The sequence below is a fragment of the Pelophylax lessonae genome (genome assembly GCF_965119305.1).
Source record: "Pelophylax lessonae genome assembly, chromosome: 3".
NCBI classification, from domain to species: domain Eukaryota; kingdom Metazoa; phylum Chordata; class Amphibia; order Anura; family Ranidae; genus Pelophylax; species Pelophylax lessonae.
Window position 1 is genome coordinate 44,352,856 of NC_138770.1, and position 24,179 is coordinate 44,377,034.

The window sequence follows — 24,179 nt, forward strand, 5'->3', positions numbered from 1 at the left end:
TTACATACAGGGATCAGTAATAATAGACAGTGATCAATTATATAAAGAGGAGTAACATTAGTATTACATACAGGGATCAGTAATAATAGACAGTGATCAGTTATATAATAAGGAGTAACAGTAGTATTACATACAGGGATCAGTAATAATTAAAATATAATATGTTATATCAGATAATGATGAGAACACAGCGATGATCATTTACATATAACAGAGTATATATCATATAAAGGAGAGTAAAGGATATAAAAAGGATATAAAGGATAGGATAATAATTTAGGAATATAATGGGTGATATTACTCGGTGTAATAAGACCATGATTGGGGAATAATAATGACCAAACAATGACAATTATCAGTAATAATCAATCTGCATATCGGGGTAACAATGTAGAAAGAATAGTAATATAACAATTAGAACGTGCAATGAATAATAATAATAATAATAATAAGTGGTAATTAATGATACAATGATTATAATGCAAGGAGAATAATATGATATCATCCAAAATATATAGGTAGTATAACAATAATAAGTATAGTATACCCTGATAGGTAATAATAATAATAAACTTATAAAGGGTAATAATTATACAGAGAATAATAATCTAAATTATAACGTACGATGAATAATAATAACAACAATAATATAAATACTACTTATAATAAAATGCAGTAATTGATAATATATAATTATTATTACGAACAGAGAATTATAATCTATTTTCTATAATGTATAAGGATGGATTATATAATAATAATAATAATATGAATAATACAATGATAGATAATAATAATATTAGTGTATAGGTTAAGAGTAATAATAAGGCACAGAGAATATTCCTATAACAATTATAATGGACAATGATATCTGACAACAAGTAACGGTGAGGTGTGATAATAATAAATGTGATAAACAATGATAAGTAATGAATATTATAATGTATAGTGAGGGCTGATAATAATAATAATTACAGTACAAGGTGCAGAGATTGATATAACAATTATAAAGTATATAATAAATAATGAGGATAATGATGGGTATAATGGGTGATGTGAGAATCTTCTGGTCCCGGGGGGTGCAGTGATGAGGTGTGAGGCTCCTGGTGTCTCCCCCTCCCCCCTATGTACTCTCCTCGCTGTGCCGATCACATCGCCGCGATGTCCCCTCCGCAGTGATCCCGAGCAGCGATCTGATCTCCGCAGTCCGCGATCTCTCCTCCTCTGCAGATCTCACTGCGGGTGTCCCGATCACCCGACCCTATGGAGCCCGGGGAGACCCACCGACTGGTGGAGCCCAACAAGACCAACACCCGACTAAAGATCCAGAGGTGAGCCCACACCCATCATTGCACCCCAATCTCAGACATTACACACCCATCATTACACCCCAATACTGGACACCCCACATCCTTCATTACACCCCAATACTGGACATCCCACACCCTTCTTTACACCCCAATATTGGACATCCCACACCCTTCTTTACACCCCAATATTGGACATCACACACCCTTCATTACACCCCAATACTGGACACCCCACACCTTTCATCACACCCCAATATTGGACACCCCACACTTGAGTATTGGAAACGCCACTCTCTAAATAAATACTGGACACCCAACACCCGATTCCTGGACACCCGACCCCTCAAAATTGGATACCCCACTCCCTTTATAATACCCAAATATTGGTCTTCCCACAATCTCCATTAAGCCGAATACTGGACACCCCAAATCCCATTCATTACATGGGAAACCTGAACACCCGACACCATTCATTTTACCCGACACCCCAAACCTTAGTACTGAACACCCCATTTCCATCATTACACCCAAATACTGGACACCCGACAACACTCCAGATACCAGAATACTTAGCACCCAGATATCTTTTACACACGATTATTTGTACACCCCATCACCATCCAGACATTTCGCACACACCCGAATACTACACCCTACAATCATCCAAATATCCTTCACATCCGAATCCTGTCTCTACACCCCACCATCTCATATTGCCACATCACTACCAACACCCGACAACTGCACACCCCATCCATATATCCTGTACACCCATCCAAATATCCTGTACACCCGACAACTGCACACCCCATCCATATATCCTGTACACCCGACAACTGCACACCCCATCCAAATATCCTGTACACCCGACAACTGCACACCCCATCCAAATATCCTGTACACCCGACAACTGCACACCCCATCCAAATATCCTGTACACCCGACAACTGCACACCCCATCCAAATATTCTGTACACCCGACAACTGCACACCCCATCCAAATATCCTGTACACCCGACAACTGCACACCCCATCCAAATATCCTGTACACCCGACAACTGCACACCCCATCCAAATATTCTGTACACCCGACAACTGCACACCCCATCCAAATATCCTGTACACCCGACAACTGCACACCCCATCCAAATATCCTGTACACCCGACAACTGCACACCCCATCCAAATATCCTGTACACCCGACAACTGCACACCCCATCCAAATATCCTGTACACCCGACAACTGCACACCCCATCCAAATATTCTGTACACCCGACAACTGCACACCCCATCCAAATATCCTGTACACCCGACAAATGCACAACCCATCCAAATATCCTGTACACCCGACAACTGCACACCCCATCCAAATATCCTGTACACCCGACAACTGCACACCCCCAGTCATATACCCCTCAAATGATCAACACCGAATCCAGATCATCACTCTACAACACTCCAAAGTAAACCACCCAAACACCCGGATCCACACCCAATCTAGATAAGGTCTCACCCAAATTATCTAAATTCCTCCACCCAGATATAATACACATCACCCGAATATTATCCAGGATACCGCAATCACTCCATGTACCCCAAGAGTACCCTCCATAACACACCCTATATTCCTCCATCCATGACTGCACACACCCTATAATCCTCCTCCCTCACCCCACATACCCAGTATCCATCCCTCTATCACCCCACACACAATATTTACTCTTTCATAACTCCTTACACCCAATATTAACACCTCCATCTCCCCACACACCCCATATCCCTCCTCCATCTCCCCACACACCCAATATTCCTGCTCTATCACCTCACACACCCCATATTCCTGCTCTATCACCTCACACACCCCATATCCCTCCTCCATCTCCCCACACACCCCATATTCCTGCTCTATCACCTCACACACCCCATATTCCTGCTCTATCACCTCACACACCCCATATCCCTCCTCCATCTCCCCACACACCCCATATTCCTGCTCTATCACCTCACACACCCCATATTCCTGCTCTATCACCTCACACACCCCATATCCCTCCTCCATCACCTTGCACACCCCATAACTCTTCTCCATCACCTCACACACCCCATATCTCATCTCCATCACCTCACACACCCCATAACTCTTCTCCATCACCTCATACACCCCATATCTCTTCTCCATCACCTCACACACCCCATAACTCTTCTCCATCACCTCACACACCCCATATCTCTTCTCCATCACCTCACACACCCCATAACTCTTCTCCATCACCTCACACACCCCATATCTCTTCTCCATCACCTCACACACCCCATATCTCTCCTCCATCACCTCATACACCCTATAACTCTTCTCCATCATCTCATACACCCCATATCTCTTCTCCATCACATCCCACACCCCATATTTCTCCTCCATGACCTCACACACCCTATATCCCTCCTCTATCACTTAACACGCCCCATATTCCTGATCCATCACTTCCCACACCCCATATCCCTCCTCCATCATCTCACACACCCCATATCCCTCCTCCATCACCTCACACACCCCATATCCCTCCTCCATCATTTCACATACCCCATATTCCTGCTTCATCACCTCACACACTCCATATCTCATCTCCATCACCTTACACACCCCCCATAACTCTTCTCCATCACCTCACACACCCCATATCTCATCTCCATCACCTCACACACCCCATATCTCATCTCCATCACCTCTCACACCCCATATCTCATCTCCATCACCTCACACACCCCATAACTCTTCTCCATCACCTCACAAACCCCATATCTCTTCTCCATCACCTCACATGCCCTGTATCTCTTTCCTGTCACCTCACACACCCTATATCCCTTCTCCATCCCCTCACACACCCCATATCCCTTCTCCATCTCCTCACACACCCCATATCCCTCCTCCTTCACCTCACACACCCCATATCCCTCCTCCATCTCCTCACACACCCCATATCCCTCCTCCATCACCTCACACACCCCATATCTCTCCTCCATCACCTCACACACCCCAAAACGTTTCTCCATCACCTCACACACCCCATAACGTTTCTCCATCACCTCACACACCCCATATTCCTCCTCCATCACCTCACTCACCCCATATCCCTTCTCCATCTCCTCACACACCCCATATCCCTTCTCCATCTTCTCACACACCCCATATCCCTCCTCCATCCCCTCACACACCCCATATCTCTTCTCCATCACATCACACACCCTATATTCCTCCTCTATTCCTTCCCACGCCCCATATCCCTCCTCCATCACCTCACACACCCCACATTTCTTCTCCATCACTTCACACACCCAATATTCCTCCTCCATCACCTTACACACCCCATATCCCTCCTCCGTCACATAACACGCCCCATATCCCTCCTCCATCCCCTCACACACCCTATATCCCTTCTCCATCACCTCACACACCCCATATCTCTTCTCCTTCACCTTACACACCCCATATCCCTCCTCCATCACCTCACACACCCCATATTACTCCATCACCTCACACACCCCATATTACTCCATCCATCTGGCCACACACACCCCATATCCCTTCTCCATCCCCTCACACACCCCATATCTCTTCTCCTTCACCTTACACACCCCATATCCCTCCTCCATCACCTCACACACCCCATATTACTCCATCACCTCACACACCCCATATTACTCCATCCATCTGGCCACACACACCCTATATCCCTTCTCCATCACCTCACACACCCCATATCTCTTCTCCATCACCTCACACGCCCCATATCTCTTCTCCATCACCTCACACACCCCATATTGCTCCGTCCATCTTCCCACACACCCCATATCCCTTATCCATCACCTCACCCACCCCATATCTCTTCTCCATCATCTCACTCACCCCATATCCCTCCTCCATCACCTCACACACCCCGTATCCCTCCTCCATCATCTCACACACCCCATATTCCTCCTCCATCCCCTCACACACCCCATATCCCTTCTCCATCTCCTCACACACCCCATATCCCTCCTCCATCACCTCACACACCCCGTATCCCTCCTCCATCATCTCACACACCCCATATCCCTCCTCCATCCCCTCACACACCCCATATCCCTTCTCCATCTCCTCACACACCCCATATCCCTCCTCCATCACCTCACACACCCCGTATCCCTCCTCCATCATCTCACACACCCCATATCCCTCCTCCATCCCCTCACACACCCCATATCCCTTCTCCATCTCCTCACACACCCCATATCCCTCCTCCATCACCTCACACACCCCATATTCCTCCTCCATCACCTCACACACCCCATATCCCTTCTCCATCTCCTCACACACCCCATATCTCTCCTCCATCACCTCACACACCCCATATCACTTCTCCATCACATCACACACCCTATATTCCTCCTCTATTCCTTCCCACACCCCATATCCCTCCTCCATCACCTCACACACCCCACATTTCTTCTCCATCACTTCACACACCCCATATTCCTCCTCCATCACCTTACACACCCCATATCCCTCCTCCGTCACATAACACGCCCCATATCCCTCCCCCATCCCCTCACACATCCCATATCTCTTCTTCATCACCTCACACACTCCATATTACTCCATCCATCTGGCCACACACACCCCATATCCCTTCTCCATCCCCTCACACACCCCATATCCCTTCTCCATCACCTCACACACCCCATATCTCTTCTCCATCACCTCACACGCCCCATATCTCTTCTTCATCACCTCACACACCCCATATTACTCCGTCCATCTTCCCACACACCCCATATCCCTTATCCATTACCTCACCCACCCCATATCTCTTCTCCATCATCTCACACACCCCATATTCCTCCTCCATCACCTCATTCACCCCATATCCCTCCTCCATCACCTCACACATCCCATATCCCTCCTCCATCCCCTCACACACCCCATATCCCTCCTCCATCATCTCACACACCCCATATCTCTCCTCCATCATCTCACACACCCTATATCCCTTCTCCATCACCTCACCCACCCCATATCTCTTCTCCATCATCTCACACACCCCATATTCCTCCTCCATCACCTCACTCACCCTATATCCCTCCTCCATCACCTCACACACCCCGTATCCCTCCTCCATCATCTCACACACCCCATATCTCTCCTCCATCACCTCACACACCCCATATCTCTCCTCCATCACCTTACACACCCTATATCCCTCCTCCATCACCTCACTCACTCCATTTTCCTCCTCCATCACCTCACACACCCCATATCTCTCCTCCATCATCTCACGCACCCCATATCCCTTCTCCATCACCTCACACACCCCATATCCCTCCTCCTTCACCTTACACACCCCATATCCCTCCTCCATCACCTCACACACCCCTTATTCCTCCTCCATCACCTCACACACCCCATATTCCTCCTCCATCACCTCACACACCCCATATTCCTCCTCCATCACCTCACACACCCCATATTCCTCCTCCATCACCTCACACACCCCATATTCCTCCTCCATCACCTCACACACCCCATATTTCGTCCCCATCACCCCACACACCCCATATTACTCCTGCATAACCCCAAACACCCCATATTCCTCACCATCACCTCATATACCCAATTGTATACCTCCATAACCCCAGATACCCTATATTTCTCCTCCACAACCTGGCATACCTAATTTTCCTAGCTTATTATCCCAAAAATGTTATACAATCACCATCCACACCAAATACTTACCCCCACATCACCCCACACACCCAATAATCATCCTGAATCACCCCACAAACTCTATATTTCCTCTCCATCATCTGACACACCCCATAATTCTCCTTTATCTGCCCCCACAAACTATATTGCTCCTCCATCACCCCACATGTCCCAAATTGATCATCCATTACCACATATACCCCAAATTCACCCTACATTACCATATACACCCAATAAAAACACCTTAATTGCCCAACTCTCCCTATATTCCACAACAATTACTCCCCCACACCCCAAATTCCTCCTCCTCCACCCCCACACACACCCATGCTCCTCCTCCATCACCCCATGCACCTAATTTTCCAATTTGTTAAAGGTGTTTTCAGATTCCAATAAGACCCCCACCCACAGACCCCCACAACCACTGCCCAGGGTTGTGGGGAAGAGACCCCCCTGCCCTAAAACACTACTCCCTCATGTTGTGACCTGGAATAGTTCAGGAAGGGGGTGGGGTGGTCACTCACTCATAACCCTCCTTTTCTGGCTTGCTGGGCTGCATGCTGGTCTAGGGGAACCCCATTGTGTTTTATTTTTATTTTGGTGTGGAGTTCCCCTTAAGATCCATGCTAGACCCAGAGGGCCTGGTAGGGATTGGGAGGGACCCCCATGCACCCACATGCATTTTTTTTTTGTTCTGTTTACATTTAGCTGTCAGCATGGAATCTCGTTGACAGCTGATGAGTCATCGGTTATTAAGGACACGGCGGCCATACGCTCCTTAATGACCTGCTTTTCACTGCTAAACACCGGCACGAAAACTGCAAAACACCAACACACAATGCTAATTTGAGCTTTTTTTTTTCCAGCGTTTTTGTCGTTTTTTTTTTTTTAAACCGTCTTATGTGTACGGAGCCTGATAGATGATTAAGGATGGCGAAGGCCAAATCTCCTTCTGTTAATCACTGAACTTTTAGTTCTAGTTAGAGAATACCTGTATACACTATATAACCAAAAGTATTGGGACACCTGCCTTTACATGCATATGAACTTTAATGGCATCCCAGGTTTAGTCCATAGGGTTCAATATTGAGTTGGCCCACCCTTTGCAGCTATAACAGCTTCAACTCTTCTGGGAAGGCTGTCCACAAGGTTTAGGAGTGTGTCTATGGGAATGTTTGATCATTCTTCCAGAAGCGCATTTGTGAGGCCAGGTACTGATGTAGAAGAGAAGGCCTGGCTCGCAGTCTCCGCTCTAATTCATCCCAAAGGTGTTCTATCGGATTGAGGTCAGGACTCTGTGCAGGCCAGTCAAGTTCCTCCACCCCAAACTCGCTCATCCATGTCTTTATAGACCTTTCTTTGTACACTGGTCCAAATCATTTGATGGAGGGGGGATTATGGTGTGGGGTTGTTTTTCAGGGGTTGGGACTGGCCCCTTAATTCCAGTGAAGGGAACTCTTAAGGTGTCAGCATACCAAGACATTTTGGACAATTTCATGCTCCCAACTTTGTGGGAACAGTTTGGGGATGGCCCCTTACTGTTCCAACATGATTGCGCACCAGTGCACAAAGCAAGGTCCATAAAGACATGGATGAGCGAGTTTGGGATGGAGGAACTTGACTGCCCTACACAGAGTCTAAACCTCAAACCTGATAGAACACCTTTGGGATGAATTAGAGCACAGACTGAGAGCCAGGCTTTCTCTCCAACATCAGTGCCTGACCTCACAAATGTGCCTCTGGAAGAATGGTCAAACATTCCCATAGACACTCCTAAACCTTGTGGACAGCCTTCCCAGAAGCTGTTATAGCTGCAAAGGGTGGACTCAATATTGAACCCTATGGACTATGTTTGGGATGCCATTAAAGTTCATGTGCGTGTAAAGGCAGGTGTCCCAATACTTTTGGTAATATAGTGTATGTTAGTGGTAAAGAGGGAACTTAACCACTTTACCACCGGAGGATTTTGCTGTCTTACGCCCAGGCCACTTTTTGCGATTCGGCACTGTGCGACTTTAACTGACAATTGCGCGGTCGTGCGACGCCGTACCCACACTAAATTTACGTCCTTTTTTCCCACAAACAGAGCTTTCTTTGGTGGTATTTGATCACCTGTGCGATTTTTTGATCATGCGCTATAAACACAAAAAGCATAAATTTTGCAAAAATAACAATATTTTTCACATTTTTTATATGAAATTCCCCAAAAAAAAATTTAAAAATCAAAATTTTGTAACATTTTAGGCCAATTTGTTTTATGCTACATATGTTTGGTAAAAAAATCGCAAAAAGCCTATTTTGATTGGTTTGCGCAAAAGTTATTGCGTTTACTAACTAAGGGAAAGATTTTTGTCATTTTTGATGGTTTTTATTAACGAGTAATGGCGGCAATCTGCGATTTTTTTTTTTGCGGGACTGTGACATTGCGGGAGACAGATCGGACCCCTGACTGACATTTTTGACACTTTTGGGGTTACCAGTGACATTACTACAGTAATCAGTGCTATACATATGCACTGTTACTGTAAAAATGACACTGGCAGTGAAGGGGTTAACTTTTTTTTTTTAGAGGGAGGGGTTAAGTGTGTCCCTAGGGGCGTGATTCTAACTGTGATTGGATGTGGCTACTGGTGTAAGAACAGAGATCAACGGTCCTACATAGCAGAACCGTATGATCACTATTCTTACACAGGGGAGAATGACAGGCGGCTGTGTTTACATTAGCCGCCTGCCTTTCTCCCGGTGTAACGGACGATCGCGAGTGCCCGGCGGACATCGGGTCCGCCAGGCACACGCGCGGGGGTCCGTGACGGAGCGGGAGCGCGCCTCCGGCGGCACGCGCTCGCTCCCTAGAGCCTCACAGGCTAGCGACGTAGCCCTACGTCGCTTTGCCTGTGAGGGGCTGACTGCCGCCGTAAATAGTCGTGCGGCGGTCGGCAAGTGGTTAAAGTTCATGTGCGTGTAAAGACAGGTGTCCCAATACTTTTGGTAATATAGTGTATGTTAGTTGTAAAGAAGGAACTTAAAGGGCTGGGGTTCTTCCTATATCGAGACAAAGGACAGACAGACAGATTAGTACAATGATTAATTTACTCTGTTGTCCACATCTCTGCAGCTGGTACAGAATTGGTTGAGTGCCACAATACACCGCCATTATCAGCATGGAACACATTCATTGGAGGTAACACAAGTTGGTTTTCCCTATCACCCTGACTCCTATTTGGGTTTCAGTCTCTTCTCAGGAACCAAGGACCTCTTCCCAGGATTACCCTTCACGAATGGCAGCTCGGCTGTGTCCATTGAGCTGGAGAGGCCCGTGTCCCAACACTGCCATGGCACATGTCTACCATCAGACTGCCAGCAGAAGCTTCACGCTCGGAAGAAGCTGTACTTTGCCTGCATTATATGCTTTATCTTCATGATCGGGGAGGTGGCAGGTAACTTGTTATGGAGCTGTAGATATCTGTGTCAGTAGGGCAGTGTACATCCCATGGTCCTTCTGTGTCCTTCCAGGGGGTTACATTGCCCACAGCTTGGCCATCATGACAGATGCAGCTCATCTCCTCACTGACCTGGGCAGTATGTGTGTCAGTATCTTCTCCTTGTGGATCTCAACACGACCTCCAACCAAACATATGACCTTTGGTTGGCACCGGTCCGGTAAGTGGAACACAAGAGTTTTCTGTAGCTCTTCTCAGGAAGTCTTATATTTTTATCGGTCAGAAATGTCTATGTAAGGGTGGGCCAGGACAGACTTATTTACCAACAATAGGTCACATCGTACAGGCAGAGCCTACTTTATTGGCAATGAACTGAATTAAAGGCTTTCTGAAGCTACCGTCATATGGTAAATGGCTGTTTTTTAGGGATGTTGTGCTTCAATGGCTTGCCTTAGATTAAGCCATAGCATTGCCATGAAATGAGGTCAGGACTGTGTTCTGGATTGATGTCATATTGCGGAGGTCTCCAAACTTTCTAAACAAATGGCCAGTTTACTGTCCTTCAAACTTTAGGGGGCAGGACTGTGGCCAGTGGGAGTAGAAAATGTCCTGGCCTCAGTGGGAATAAACAATGCGCTTTCATTGCTATTAGGGATAGTAATAGTGCCCCATAGTGGGTATAAATGGGGAGGAATAGTGCTCTATCATTGGTGTGATAGGGAGGAATAGTGCCCATCTTTTGTATCAGTGGGAGAAATAGTGTCCCATCATTGGTATCAGTGTGAGGAATAGTGCCCTATGATTGGTATAAATGGGAGGAATAGTGCCCCATCATTGGTGTCAGTGGGAGGAATAGTGCCCCATCATTGGTGTCAGTGGGAGGAATAGTGCCCCATCATTGGTGTCAGTGGGAGGAATAGTGCCCCATCATTGGTGTCAGTTTGAGGAATAGTGCCCTATGATTGGTATAAATGGGAGGAATAGTGCCCCATCATTGGTATCAGTGGGAGGACTAGTGCCCCATCATTGGTGTCAGTGGGAGGAATAGTGTGCCATCATTGGTGTCTGAGGGAGGAATAGTGCCCCATCATTGGTGTCAGTGGGAGAAATAGTGCCCCATCATTGGTATCAGTGGGAGGAATAGTGCCCCGTCATTGGTGTCAGTGGGAGGAATAGTGTGCCATCTTTGGTGTCTGAGGGAGGAATAGTGCCCCATCATTGGTATCAGTGGGAGGAATAGTGCCCCATCATTGGTGTCAGTGTGAGAAATTGTGCCCTATGATTGGTATAAATGGGAGGAATAGTGCCCCATCATTGGTGTCAGTGTGAGAAATAGTGCCCTATGATTGGTATAAATGGGAGGAATAGTGCCCCATCATTGGTATCAGTGGGAGGAATAGTGCCCCATCATTGGTATCAGTGGGAGGAATAGTGCGCCATCATTGGTGTCTGAGGGAGGAGGAATAGTGCCCCATCATTGGTATCAGTGGAAGGAATAGTGCCCCATCATTGGTGTCAGTGGGAGGAATAGTGCCCCATCATTGGTATCAGTGGGAGGAATAGTGCCCCAACATTGGTGTCAGTGAGAGGAATAGTGCCCCATCATTGGTATCAGTGGAAGGAATAGTGCCCCATCATTGGTGTCAGTGGGAGGAATAGTGCCCAATCATTGGTATCAGTGGGAGGAATAGTGCCCCATCATTGGTGTCAGTGGGAGGAATAGTGCCCCATCATTGGTATCAGTGGGAGGAATAGTGCCCCATCATAGGTGTCAGTGGGAGGAATAGTGCCCCATCATTGGTATCAGTGGGAGGAATAGTGCCCCATCATTGGTGTCAGTGAGAGGAATAGTGCCCCATCATTGGTATCAGTGGAAGGAATAGTGCCCCATCATTGGTGTCAGTGGGAGGAATAGTGCCCCATCATTGGTATCAGTGGGAGGAATAGTACCCCATCATTGGTGTCAGTGGGAGGAATAGTGCCCCATCATTGGTATCAGTGGGAGGAATAGTGCCCCATCATTGGTATCAGTGGGAGGAATAGTGCCCCATCATTGGTGTCAGTGAGAGGAATAGTGTGCCATCTTTGGTGTCAGTGAGAGGAATAGTGTGCCATCTTTGGTGTCTGAGGGAGGAATAGTGCCCCATAGTTGGTGTCAGTGAGAAGAATAGTGCCCTATTGTTGGTGTCAGGAACTATGCCTCACTATCGCTGACAGTGGGGATGAATAATGCCCCAAGGGCTGGATAAAAGCAAGCAAAGGCCTGCATCCAGCTCCCAGACTGCAGTTTGGAGACCACTGTCATAATGTATGGCCCAGATTCTTTGGAGTTTTAGGTTACAGACAGATGCCCAGCTGTAGACATTTCCCAACACACCTATAAATTCACTGAGCCATCAGTAACTGCACTCCATGTCTTAAGGCAGCAATTAGGCTCCTCTGATTATCCTTCAATCACCATGCTTCACAGTTGAGACAAGGGTCACCCAAACTTCCATTTTTGTTTCACTTGGCCAAAGGTCTTTGTTCCAATAGTTGTGTGGAACATTCAATAATTCTACAGATAGTAGGAGAGAGGGACTATGTTATTAAGCACTGGTTTCCTCCTGGGTATCCTCCCATTGACACCATTACTGTTCAGTGTTCTATTCTTAACTAGATTCATGAGCAGACATGGTAACAAGACAAAGATATGCCGGCAAACCTTGTTTTTTGGGACTTCTTTTATGGTTGTGTAGTGTGCCCTTGTCCTGATGTTTGTAGGACACCCTCTTCTAAACTTAATGGGGACAGCTCGGAATTCCTTTAATCTGTAAACTGTATGTTTGTGGACTGGGGGGAGACCCAGGTCCCTGGCAATCTTCATATTGGCCAATAATTTAAGGAGAATTCTTCCAATTGACCACCTATGTAAAGAAAGTTTTTACTGCTGACCATCAAATATAAGGGACATTTTTCTCACTGACCCCCAATGTAAGGGACATTCTTCCCAATTGCCACCAATGTAAGGGACATTCTTCCCACTGATCACCAATGTAAGGGACATTCTTCCCACTGACCACCAATGTAAGACAAAGGTATGCCTGCAAAAAAAGGTTTGCAGGCATATTTTTGTCTTACATTGGTGGTCTTCTTCTCTGACCTTTTCTCTTCATTCTCACTGACCACCAACGTTAGGAAAATTCTTCCCTCTGACCACCAATGTAGGGGGCATTCTTCCCACTGGTCACTACTGTAAAGGACATTTGTTTCACTGACCACTATTGTAAGGGGCATTCTTCCCACTGACCATCAATAAAAGGTGCATTCTTTCCACTGATCACCAAGGAAGGGACATTCTTCCTATTGACCACCAATGTAAGGGACATCCCTCCCACTGACCACCAATGTAAGGGACATTCCTCCCAATGATCACCAATGTAAGGGACATTCCTCCCAATGATCACCAATGTAAGGGACATTCCTCCCACTGATCACCAATGTAAGGGACATTCTTCCCACTGATCACCAATGTAAGGAAAATTCTTCCCACTGATCACCAATGTAAGGAGCATTCTTCCCACTGATCACCAATGTAAGGAAAATTCTTCCCACTGATCACCAATGTAAGGAGCATTCTTCCCACTGATCACCAATGTAAGGGACATTCTTCTCACTGATCACCAATGTAAGGGACATTCTTCCCACTGACCACCAATGTAAGGAGCATTCTTCCCACTGATCACCAATGTAAGGAAAATTCTTCCCACTGATCACCAATGTAAGGGACATTCTTCCCACTGATCACCAATGTAAGGAGCATTCTTCCCACTGATCACCAATGTAAGGGACATTCTTCCCACTGATCACCAATGTAAGGAGCATTCTTCCCACTGATCACCAATGTAAGGAACATTCTTCCCACTGATCACCAATGTAAGGAGCATCCTTCCCACTGATCACCAATGTAAGGAGCATCCTTCCCACTGATCACCAATGTAAGGGACATTCTTCCACTGACCACCAATGTAAGGAGCATTCTTCCCACTGACCACCAATGTAAGGGACATTCTTCCCACTGACCTCCAATGTAAGGGGGGCGTGGCCTGGCGCAGCATGTGAGAGGACGTGTGTGAGAGGAGCTCCGCCGGACCGATATCCTTCACCGCTAATCCTGCAGCCCTTCGGGCACGATAATCCTTCCTTCACCTCCCGCACACCCGCGGCACCGACCTCCGCATGTCTCCGCCGAAGAAAGGCTCTGAAGCTGCGGCAAAACTGGCTGCATTCCGGAGGCTGGAGAAGGAGGCCCCGATCCAAGATGGCGCCGGCCCGTCGCTCGTGGTGGAGGAGCCTGAGAGCCCTGCTACATCCAAGGTTTTGGAAGCGATTGCTACTTGCCAGACCATGCTGACAACTAAAATCGAGGAGGTGAAGGTAGATATTTCTTTGATGCGTCAGGATATGCAGAAGCTGAGGGACAGAGTTGGTGAGGCTGAACACAGAATTAGTGAGGTGGAGGACTCCCTCCCCCCATTGCAAAGCTCCTCAGACAGGCTGCAGCAACAAGTACACCTTATCCTCCAAAAACAAGATGACATGGAGAATAGGCTGCGCCGCTGTAACCTGCGGTTCATTGGCCTCCCGGAGGGCTCTGAAGGTGCTGACCCCTCATCATATTTGGAACAATTGCTCACTCAGACTTATGGCAGAGAATCCTTTTCACCCACTTTTGTTGTGGAACGTGCACATCGCCTCTCAGGGCGCCCCCCCCCTCAGGGTGCACCCCCCCGCACGTTCATCGCTAAATTCCTGAACTATCGGGACCGAGATGCCATATTGCGCCTGGCCAGGGTTAAGGGGAACATTCCATTTGGAAATCACAAAATAGCGATTTTCCCCGACTTCTCTGCTGAGGTCCAGAGGCGCCGCAAGAGCTTTTTGGAGGTCAAACGCAGACTGCGTATCAAGAATATCAAATACTCCATGTTGTATCCGGCCCGTCTTAGAGTGGAGGGCGAGGACCGAGCCCACTTCTTTGAGGATCCGGAAGCCGCCATCTCCTGGCTAGAAGGACTGGAAGCTAGAGCCTGACCACCTTGCCCTGGCGACCTCATGATACTTTCTCCCTGATGGCCTATACCTTAAGCTGCTGCAAGGGTGGAGGAGGGGTTTTGTAGATCCTGTGGAACTCAAGACTTTGCATCCCCCTTCCCCCCCCCCCCTCCCCCCTCATTTTCCTGCACTATTGCTCCTGTGTTTGACCGGCGGAGCGCCCTAGCTCCACAGATGGAACTGATTTCTCTGTTCTCTTCCTATGGACTTCCACCTGCCCATAGGCTTTGCTACCCAGCGATACACCTGTTGGTTTTCGCCCCCTACACCCGCTAAGGCGTGTGTTTGTGCCCAACTCCCCTGTTGCCCCCTGCGACTTCTGCTGGACCTGGGCCCCCGGGCCCCCTTGTTTATTCTATTTGTATTTTGCTGTATTTTTGCTGCATGCCTTGGGGGTCCCTGGCCTCCTGATCTTGCTCTTTCCCAGTCGCATGTGGGCCTGTTCTGGTTGAGGCACTTGTTTGGGAACATGCCCGCACAAGTTGGGGTTGGTGCAGGGCAGGGTGGGGGGATTGGGGTGTTACCATTGTTTATGGTTTATATTTGGTACAATCTCTATACTGTTTCTGTTTTATGCACATTGACCTCAAGTAATAATTATTTGCTCTTTTGCTGCCGTTTATCGCCACTGGTGTGTGACCGTGGACTAGTTGGTTCCGTGGCCTTACTGCCTGAGATCCTGGGAGCCTCCGCTCCGCGCTCTGTACTACCCCTGCCATGGCCGCATTGAAATTGTTGACGTGGAATGTCAGGGGTATGCGTGATAAGATTAAACGAACGGCTGTCTTTAATGTCCTACGCCGTGTACGGGCTGATATTATAGTTCTGGTGGAGACACATTTGGAGGGCCGTGTACAACAGTCCCTCAAACGTCCCTGGGTTGGTTGGGTGCAGCACTCTGCTTATAGCTCACACTCCAGGGGTGTGGCGCTACTGGTGGCCAAATCGGTACATTTCCAGCTCCTAGGATCCCAGGTCGACCCAATGGGTAGATATGTTTTTCTCAAAACGTCAGTCTATGGGGAATTGATGCTACTGATGGCTTTCTATGTGCCCCCCCCTTACTCTGCTGTGATTATTATGGAGGGACTGGCGTTTATGGCACAGAGCCCAGGGGCCCCGGTGATCTGGCTGGGTGACTTTAACAATGTGATGGACTCGGGTCTGGATAGGTCCGGTGGCGCCTCCCAGGTGCCGCCGGGGTCGTCCCCGACCAGGTTCTCCCGATTGTTGGAGAGCTTTGGTTTGGCCGACTCTTGGCGCAGCAAATACCCCGCGCAGCGCGCGTACTCCTGTTTTTCGGCTGCACACCACTCTATGTCACGCATTGATCTGATATTGCTGTCTCGAACCCTGCTCCCCAGGTTACTGACGGCAGGCTTCGCCCCACGGACTCTGTCTGATCACTGCCCTTATTGGATACTGTTGTCCTTGCCCTGCAATAGACCTCCCCCGGCCTGGCGCCTGAATCCCGCCTGGCTCCCCTTGGTGTCGGATGGGAACGACATTGAGGGGACCTGGACACAATTCTTTTCTGACAATGAGGGCACTGCCTCCCCGGCTGCGGTGTGGGAGGCGTTTAAACTGTTCGCCAGATCCACTATGATTTCCAAAATCAAGGCTGTTAGAGCACGGGCTGCCGAGGAGATCTCCAGGGCAACGACAAATCTAATTGAAGCTGAACAGGCCTTTATGGGGGACCCGACTCCAGCACATGAATCTCAGTATAAATTGACCTCTAAAGTCCTTTCCCAACTTGACTACGAGAGGGCAAAATCTAAGATGTTTTTTCAGAAGCAGAATCTGTTTGCACATGGTGAGCGGGCGGGGAAACTCCTCGCATACTTAGTTCATTGTGAGGATAGGCCCCCGGTAGTTATTACTTTGAAGGATGACCTGGGTAATGAGATCGCTGATCCTGCTGCGGTGACACAGTGCTTCCGCTCATTTTTTAGTACTCTTTACACCTCTAGGGCTCCCGCTGACTGCACTGACATGCATGACTTTTTGGACTCTATTGACTTTCCCACTTTGACACCCGACCAGTTGGCGACCCTCGAGGCACCCATCTCTGTGGAAGAGATTGCAGCAGCCGTGTCCAAGTTCCCTAGGTCTAAGGCCCCCGGCCTGGACGGCCTCCCGATTGAATTTTTCTCCCAATATTCGGAACTCCTTTCTCCTAAATTATTGGCTTTGTTTCAATCTCTATTCAAAGATGCAACCCTACCCCCTTCTATGCGGGAGGCGCTAATTGTGCTCATTCCCAAGCCGGGCAAGGATGTACACGCCCCAGAGTCTTACCGTCCCATCTCTTTGCTCCCAGTAGACACTAAAATCCTTGCGAAAATTTTATCCCTCCGCCTTAACAAGGTGATCCTTTCACTCGTACACTCGGACCAGGCCGGGTTCATGCCTGGGAGGAACACCTCATTTAACCTTCGCCGGTTATTTATGAATCTCCAGGCACGGCACGACGGAATGGGTGGCAGGGTGGTGGTCTCATTGGACACGGCTAAAGCATTTGACTCGGTAGAGTGGCCGTTTCTGTGGACCTGTCTGGACCTCCAATGTAAGGAACATTCTTCCCACCGATCACCAATGTAAGGAGCATCCTTCCCACTGATCACCAATGTAAGGGACATTCTTCCACTGACCACCAATGTAAGGAGCATTCTTCCCACTGACCACCAATGTAAGGGACATTCTTCCCACTGACCTCCAATGTAAGGAACATTCTTCCCACCGATCACCAATGTAAGGGGCATTCTTCCCACTGATCACCAATGTAAGGAACATTCTTCCCACTGATCACCAATGTAAGGGACATTCTTCCCACTGATCACCAATGTATGGAAAATTCTTCCCACTGATCACCAATGTAAGGAGCATTCTTCCCACTGACCACCAATGTAAGGAGCATTCTTCCCACTGACCACCAATGTAAGGAGCATTCTTCCCACTGATCACCAATGTAAGGAACATTCTTCCCACTGATCACCAATGTAAGGGGCATTCTTACCACTGTTTACCAATGTAAGGGACATTCTTCCACTGACCACCAATGTAAGGAGCATTCTTCCCACTGACCACCAATGTAAGGAGCATTCTTCCCACTGATCACCAATGTAAGGAACATTCTTCCCAATGATCACCAATGTAAGACAAAGGTATGCCTGCAAAAAAAGGTTTGCAGGCATATTTTTATCTTACACTGGTGGTCTTCTTCTCTGACCTTTTCTCTTCATTCTCACCGACCACCAACGTTAGGAAATTTCTTCCCACTGACCACCAATGTAGGGGGCGTTCTCAGGGCCGGCCTTTGGGGTGTGCGAGCTGTGCGGCCGCACAGGGCGCCATGGGCAACAGGGGCGCCGTGCGGCCATCACAGCTCGCAGATGATCAGGCCGCACAGCGGGAGGTAAGCGGCGACCACGGCCTCGAGAGGGTTAACACAGGCCCCGGCCGCCGCTTACTTCCCCCTGTGCTGCTGTGCCTCAGTCTCCTAGCTGCAGGGTATGGTATCAGGACAATATCCCCCCAGGAAATATCCCCCTGGAAAACAAGAATCGTCTCTAATGTAATGGGGGCTAAGTTATTAGAGATCATAAAAAAGAAAAGTCAAAGTGCAAAAAAGGTGCAAGAAAATGAGCGGGGGGTCACGTGCATGCGGTGGGGGGGGGGGGGGGGGGCGCCACAGGATTAGCTCGCACAGGGCGCCTGAACACCTAAGGACGGCCCTGGGCGTTCTTCCCACTGGTCACTACTGTAAAGGACATTTGTTTCACTGACCACGGTTGTAAGGGGCATTCTTCCCACTGACCATCAATGAATGGTGCATTCTTTCCAATGACCACCAAGGAAGGGGCATTCTTCCCAATGTCCACCAATGTAAGGAACATTCTTCCCAATGTCCACCAATGTAAGGAACATTCTTCCCACTGATCACCAATGTAAGGAACATTCTTCCCACTGATCACCAATGTAAGGAACATTCTTCCCACTGATCACCAATGTAAGGAACATTCTTCCCACTGATCACCAATGTAAGGAGCATTCTTCCCATTGGCCACCTCATTTCAAGGGGGTAAATTTGTCAAATATGTGCATTACAGTGCCTTGCGAAAGTATTCGGCCCCCTTGAACTTTTCGACCTTTTGCCACATTTCAGACTTCAAACATAAAGATATAAAACTGTAATTTTTTGTGAGGAATCAACAACAAGTGGGACACAATCATGAAGTGGAACTAAATTTATTGGATATTTCAAACTTTTTTAACAAATAAAAAACTGAAAAATTGGGCGTGCAAAATTATTCAGCCCCCTTAATACTTTGTAGCGCCACCTTTTGCTGCGATTACAGCTGTAAGTCGCTTGGGGTATGTCTCTATCAGTTTTGCACATCGAGAGACTGAAATGTTTGCCCATTTCTCCTTGTAAAACAGCTTGAGCTCAGTGAGGTTGGATGGAGAGCGTTTGTGAACAGCAGTTTTCAGTTCTTTCCACAGATTCTCGATTGGATTCAGGTCTGGACTTTGACTTGGCCATTCTAACACCTGGATATGTTTATTTGTGAACCATTCCATTGTAGATTTTGCTTTATGGTTTGGATCATTGTCTTGTTGGAAGACAAATCTCCGTCCCAGTCTCAGGTCTTTTGCAGACTCCATCAGGTTTTCTTCCAGAATGGTCCTGTATTTGGCTCCATCCATCTTCCCATCAATTTTAACCATCTTCCCAGTCCCTGCTGAAGAAAAGCAGGCCCAAACCATGATGCTGCCACCACCATGTTTGACAGTGGGGATGGTGTGTTCAGGGTGATGAGCTGTGTTGCTTTTACGCCAAATATAAAGTTTTGCATTGTTGCCAAAAAGTTTGATTTTGGTTTCATCTGACCAGAGCACCTTCTTCCACATGTTTGGTGTCTCCCAGGTGGCTTGTGGCAAACTTTAAACAACACTTTTTATGGATATCTTTAAGAAATGGCTTTCTTCTTGCCACTCTTGCCACATAAAGGCCAGATTTGTGCTGTATACGACTGATTGTTGTCCTATGGACAGAGTCTCCCACCTCAGCTGTAGATCTCTGCAGTTCATCCAGAGTGATCATGGGCCTCTTGGCTGCATCTCTGATCAGTCTTCTCCTTGTATGAGCTGAAAGTTTAGAGGGACGGCCAGGTCTTTGTAGATTTGCAGTGGTCTGATACTCCTTCTATTTCAATATTATCGCTTGCGCAGTGCTCCTTGGGATGTTTAAAGCTTGGGAAATCTTTTTGTATCCAAATCCGGCTTTAAACTTCTCCACAACAGTATCTCGGACCTGCCTGGTGTGTTCCTTGTTCTTCATGATGCTCTCTGCGCTTTAAACGGACCTCTGAGACTATCACAGTGCAGGTGCATTTATACGGAGACTTGATTACACACAGGTGGATTCTATTTATCATCATTAGTCATTTAGGTCAACATTGGATCATTCAGAGATCCTCACTGAACTTCTGGAGAGAGTTTGCTGCACTGAAAGTAAAGGGGCTGAATAATTTTTCAGTTTTTTATTTGTTAACAAAGTTTGAAATATCCAATAAATTTCATTCCACTTCATGATTGTGTCCCACTTGTTGTTGATTCTTCACAAAAAATTACAGTTTTATATCTTTATGTTTGAAGCCTTAAATGTGGCAAAAGGTCGAAAAGTTCAAGGGGGCCGAATACTTTCGCAAGGCACTGTATGTCACCTTCCTTATTCATGTATTTATTCTTACATCTACAACTTACTGTTCACGCTAAAGAACCTTGAGATGTTATAATAATTATCATCAGGGGCTCCCTGAGACTGGAAAGTTACATCACGGGGTCCATAATATTAAACAGGTTGAGAAAGACTGTCCCTAACATTCGTAGACTTTTCTGTCTTTTTTGGAATATCTGGGTAGAGACTGTTTCATATTTGGTCTTACATGTAAACCTTCATAGAAGGCCAGGCATGGTTGGTAGATGTATGGTTGATTCCTCTTGTATTTTATCATCTTGTGTTTGGTGGATTCTTGCTGTGATATCTCTCCATTGATGTAGAGATCCTAGGGGCTTTGGCGTCGGTCCTCTCCATCTGGATTGTGACGGGGGTGTTGGTGTACCTGGCTGCCGCTCGGATCATCAATAACGACTATGATATTGATGGACACGTCATGCTGATCACGTCTGGCTGCGCTGTGGTCGTCAACATCATGTGAGTGAAGAACATTAAAACTTGATGTAAACCCAAACCCTAATATTTCATAGAAGCTTTAATGTAACTTAAAAAGTAAGGTCCTTCTTCAGGCACTTCCTTTTGTAGGGTGACAACGCTCTCTCCCTGTCTCCCAACTGCGCTCCTGAGTTGTCACCAACCAGTAATCTGTGAGGCAGCATTAAGGCGCATTTACACTTGCTTCGACTTTAACAAACATTAAAGCACCTACCGCTTCAACATGCTTTTTTGATGTGTTTTTGACGCTTCAGTGAGGCTTTGGTGATGCTTTGTTGAAGCTTTAATTAAGCTTGGCAAATGCCCTATGTGTTTACTATTTTTTTTATAAAGAGGACCAGTAGATCCCTAGTGCATTAGTACCCATGTTCAACAGATCCCCAGCTTATTAGTACCCTCATTCAGCAGATCCCCTGCTCACTACTACCCCCAGCCCTGCTGATACCCCCACTAAGTAGTAACCCCTAGCTCTCCCCATTCAGTAGTAACCCCCAGCTCTGCTGATCCCCCACTCAGCAGTAACACCCAGCTCTGCTGATCCCCTGCTCAGTAGTAACCCCCAGCTCTGCTGATCCCCTACTCAGTAGTAGCCTCCAGCTCTGCTGATCCCCCACTCAGTAGTAACCCCCAGCTCTGCTGATCCCCCGCTCAGAAGTAACCCCCAACTCTGCTGATCCCCGCTCACTAGTAACCCCCAGCTCTGCTGATCCTCTGGTTTGCTTATCCTTCTTTCTCTCTCTTGTCCCCATTCATCTCTCACTACAGGCATACCCCACTTTTAAGTACACAATGGGACCAGAGCATGTATGTAAAACGAAAATGTACTTAAAGTGAAACAATACCTTTTTTAATTTCTCAATGCATGTAAATACACTAGCTCCATAGGAAATCTTGGTCAGTTTGACATGGCATTGCTCCCAAACCATGTGACAAGGACACCAAGCTTGGGGAGCATGTTAAGGGGATCCAGGACTATGACATAGTAGATTACCTAGGCAAGCTGGCCAAACACAAACAGGATATGTTGTAGTCCTGGGTCCCCTCTCGGTGCTCCCTAAGTTTGGTATCCCTGTCACTTATGGTTTGGGAGCAGTGCCATGTCAAGCTGACCAAGATTTCCTATAGACGCCAATGTTAAAAAACAGGAGTAGTGCCATGTCAAGCTGAACAAGCTGTGTCCTTACTCGCGAGTGTACTTAAAGTGAGTGTACTTAAAGCAGGGTATGCCTGTATATTGCTCCCACCATGTGTGACATTGTTAGTTTCTCCTGCTCTGGTCCCCCAGCTCTGCTGATCTTCTGCCGTTCAGTTCTCTCTCTGATCTCTGCTCACCCTTCGCTATAGTATTCCCATGTTGCACACCATGTGTGTATCGTCTGCCAGTTGCTCCACTCCAGACCCTGCTCACCTTCCTCCTGTTCCACACCAGATACGGCGTCTGCACCAGACACCTCCAAAATATTTACACATGAAACAGAAGTGACTGCTGATGATGTCTTTCTGGTTCACATGTTGATTTCCCAGTGCATCCTGGGATATCTCATACCTGCTATCCCTCCAAAGCAACTCTGAATAAATGCTCCTCAAAAGATTCAGGTGCTGTAAACGAACGTTGTAATAGACTTCTATGGAGGCTTTGGAGATGCTTTGAAGCACCAACAAAGCGACATGGGGTATCATTTTTGAAGCGAAGCAAAGCAAACACAACGTGTGAATAGGACTGTAAGGTAACCATTTTATTTTGGGCCAGACGCTTTGACTGCCATTCAGAGCACTTTAAAAAAGTGTGTCCAATGCCACATTTTGAAGCAAGTGTAATTGAGCCCTAAAGAGTTGTTTGTGAGAATCCAGAGCCTCATCCCCAATATTGACTATGGATGTCCTTGTTCCCCAAGCATGGCCTATATCCTTCACCAGTCCACCACCTTCCACGGGCACAGCCACGGCTCAGGGTATGAGAAAATTGGAGACAGTCCTACCGGTGGCCTTCCCCTTCAACTGGGACCCCATGGCAATACAAGCGTCAGAGCCGCCTTCATCCACGTGCTCGGAGACCTCCTGCAGAGTATTGGAGTGATGGTGGCCGCCATTATTATCTACTTCAAGGTGAGCGAAGGGTCACTATGAGGACTGAATGCTTATTATGCTTTACATGCCAATTTTTACAAAGAGTGCTTCTTGAGGTGATTTGAGAAGCTGTGAGGGGGCCACAAGGGACGACCATAAGGATTATTTTCGCAGCTAACTGAGAAAAGCTTCCAGTGAAATCTCTGCTGTAAGTGCGTCCGTTCCTCCTCTTACACCTTATAATTGTTTAGAAGAAACGCCGAGCCTTTTCTACATTAAATAAGAGACA

At 47.4% G+C, this 24,179-nt stretch overlaps 1 protein-coding gene across 1 annotated transcript in view; it reads left to right on the plus strand.

Moving 5' to 3' along the window:
* Positions 1-1,151: 1,151 nt before the first annotated feature.
* Positions 1,152-24,179, plus strand: part of SLC30A3 (solute carrier family 30 member 3) — a 71,468-nt gene continuing 48,440 nt past the window's right edge. The window contains exons 1-5 of the mRNA XM_082251397.1: positions 1,152-1,331; positions 10,283-10,488; positions 10,565-10,711; positions 21,652-21,805; positions 23,719-23,929. Of these exons, the coding sequence (XP_082107523.1) occupies positions 1,264-1,331; positions 10,283-10,488; positions 10,565-10,711; positions 21,652-21,805; positions 23,719-23,929 (786 nt within the window). The 5' untranslated portion in view covers positions 1,152-1,263. The remainder of the gene's footprint in view (positions 1,332-10,282; positions 10,489-10,564; positions 10,712-21,651; positions 21,806-23,718; positions 23,930-24,179) is intronic.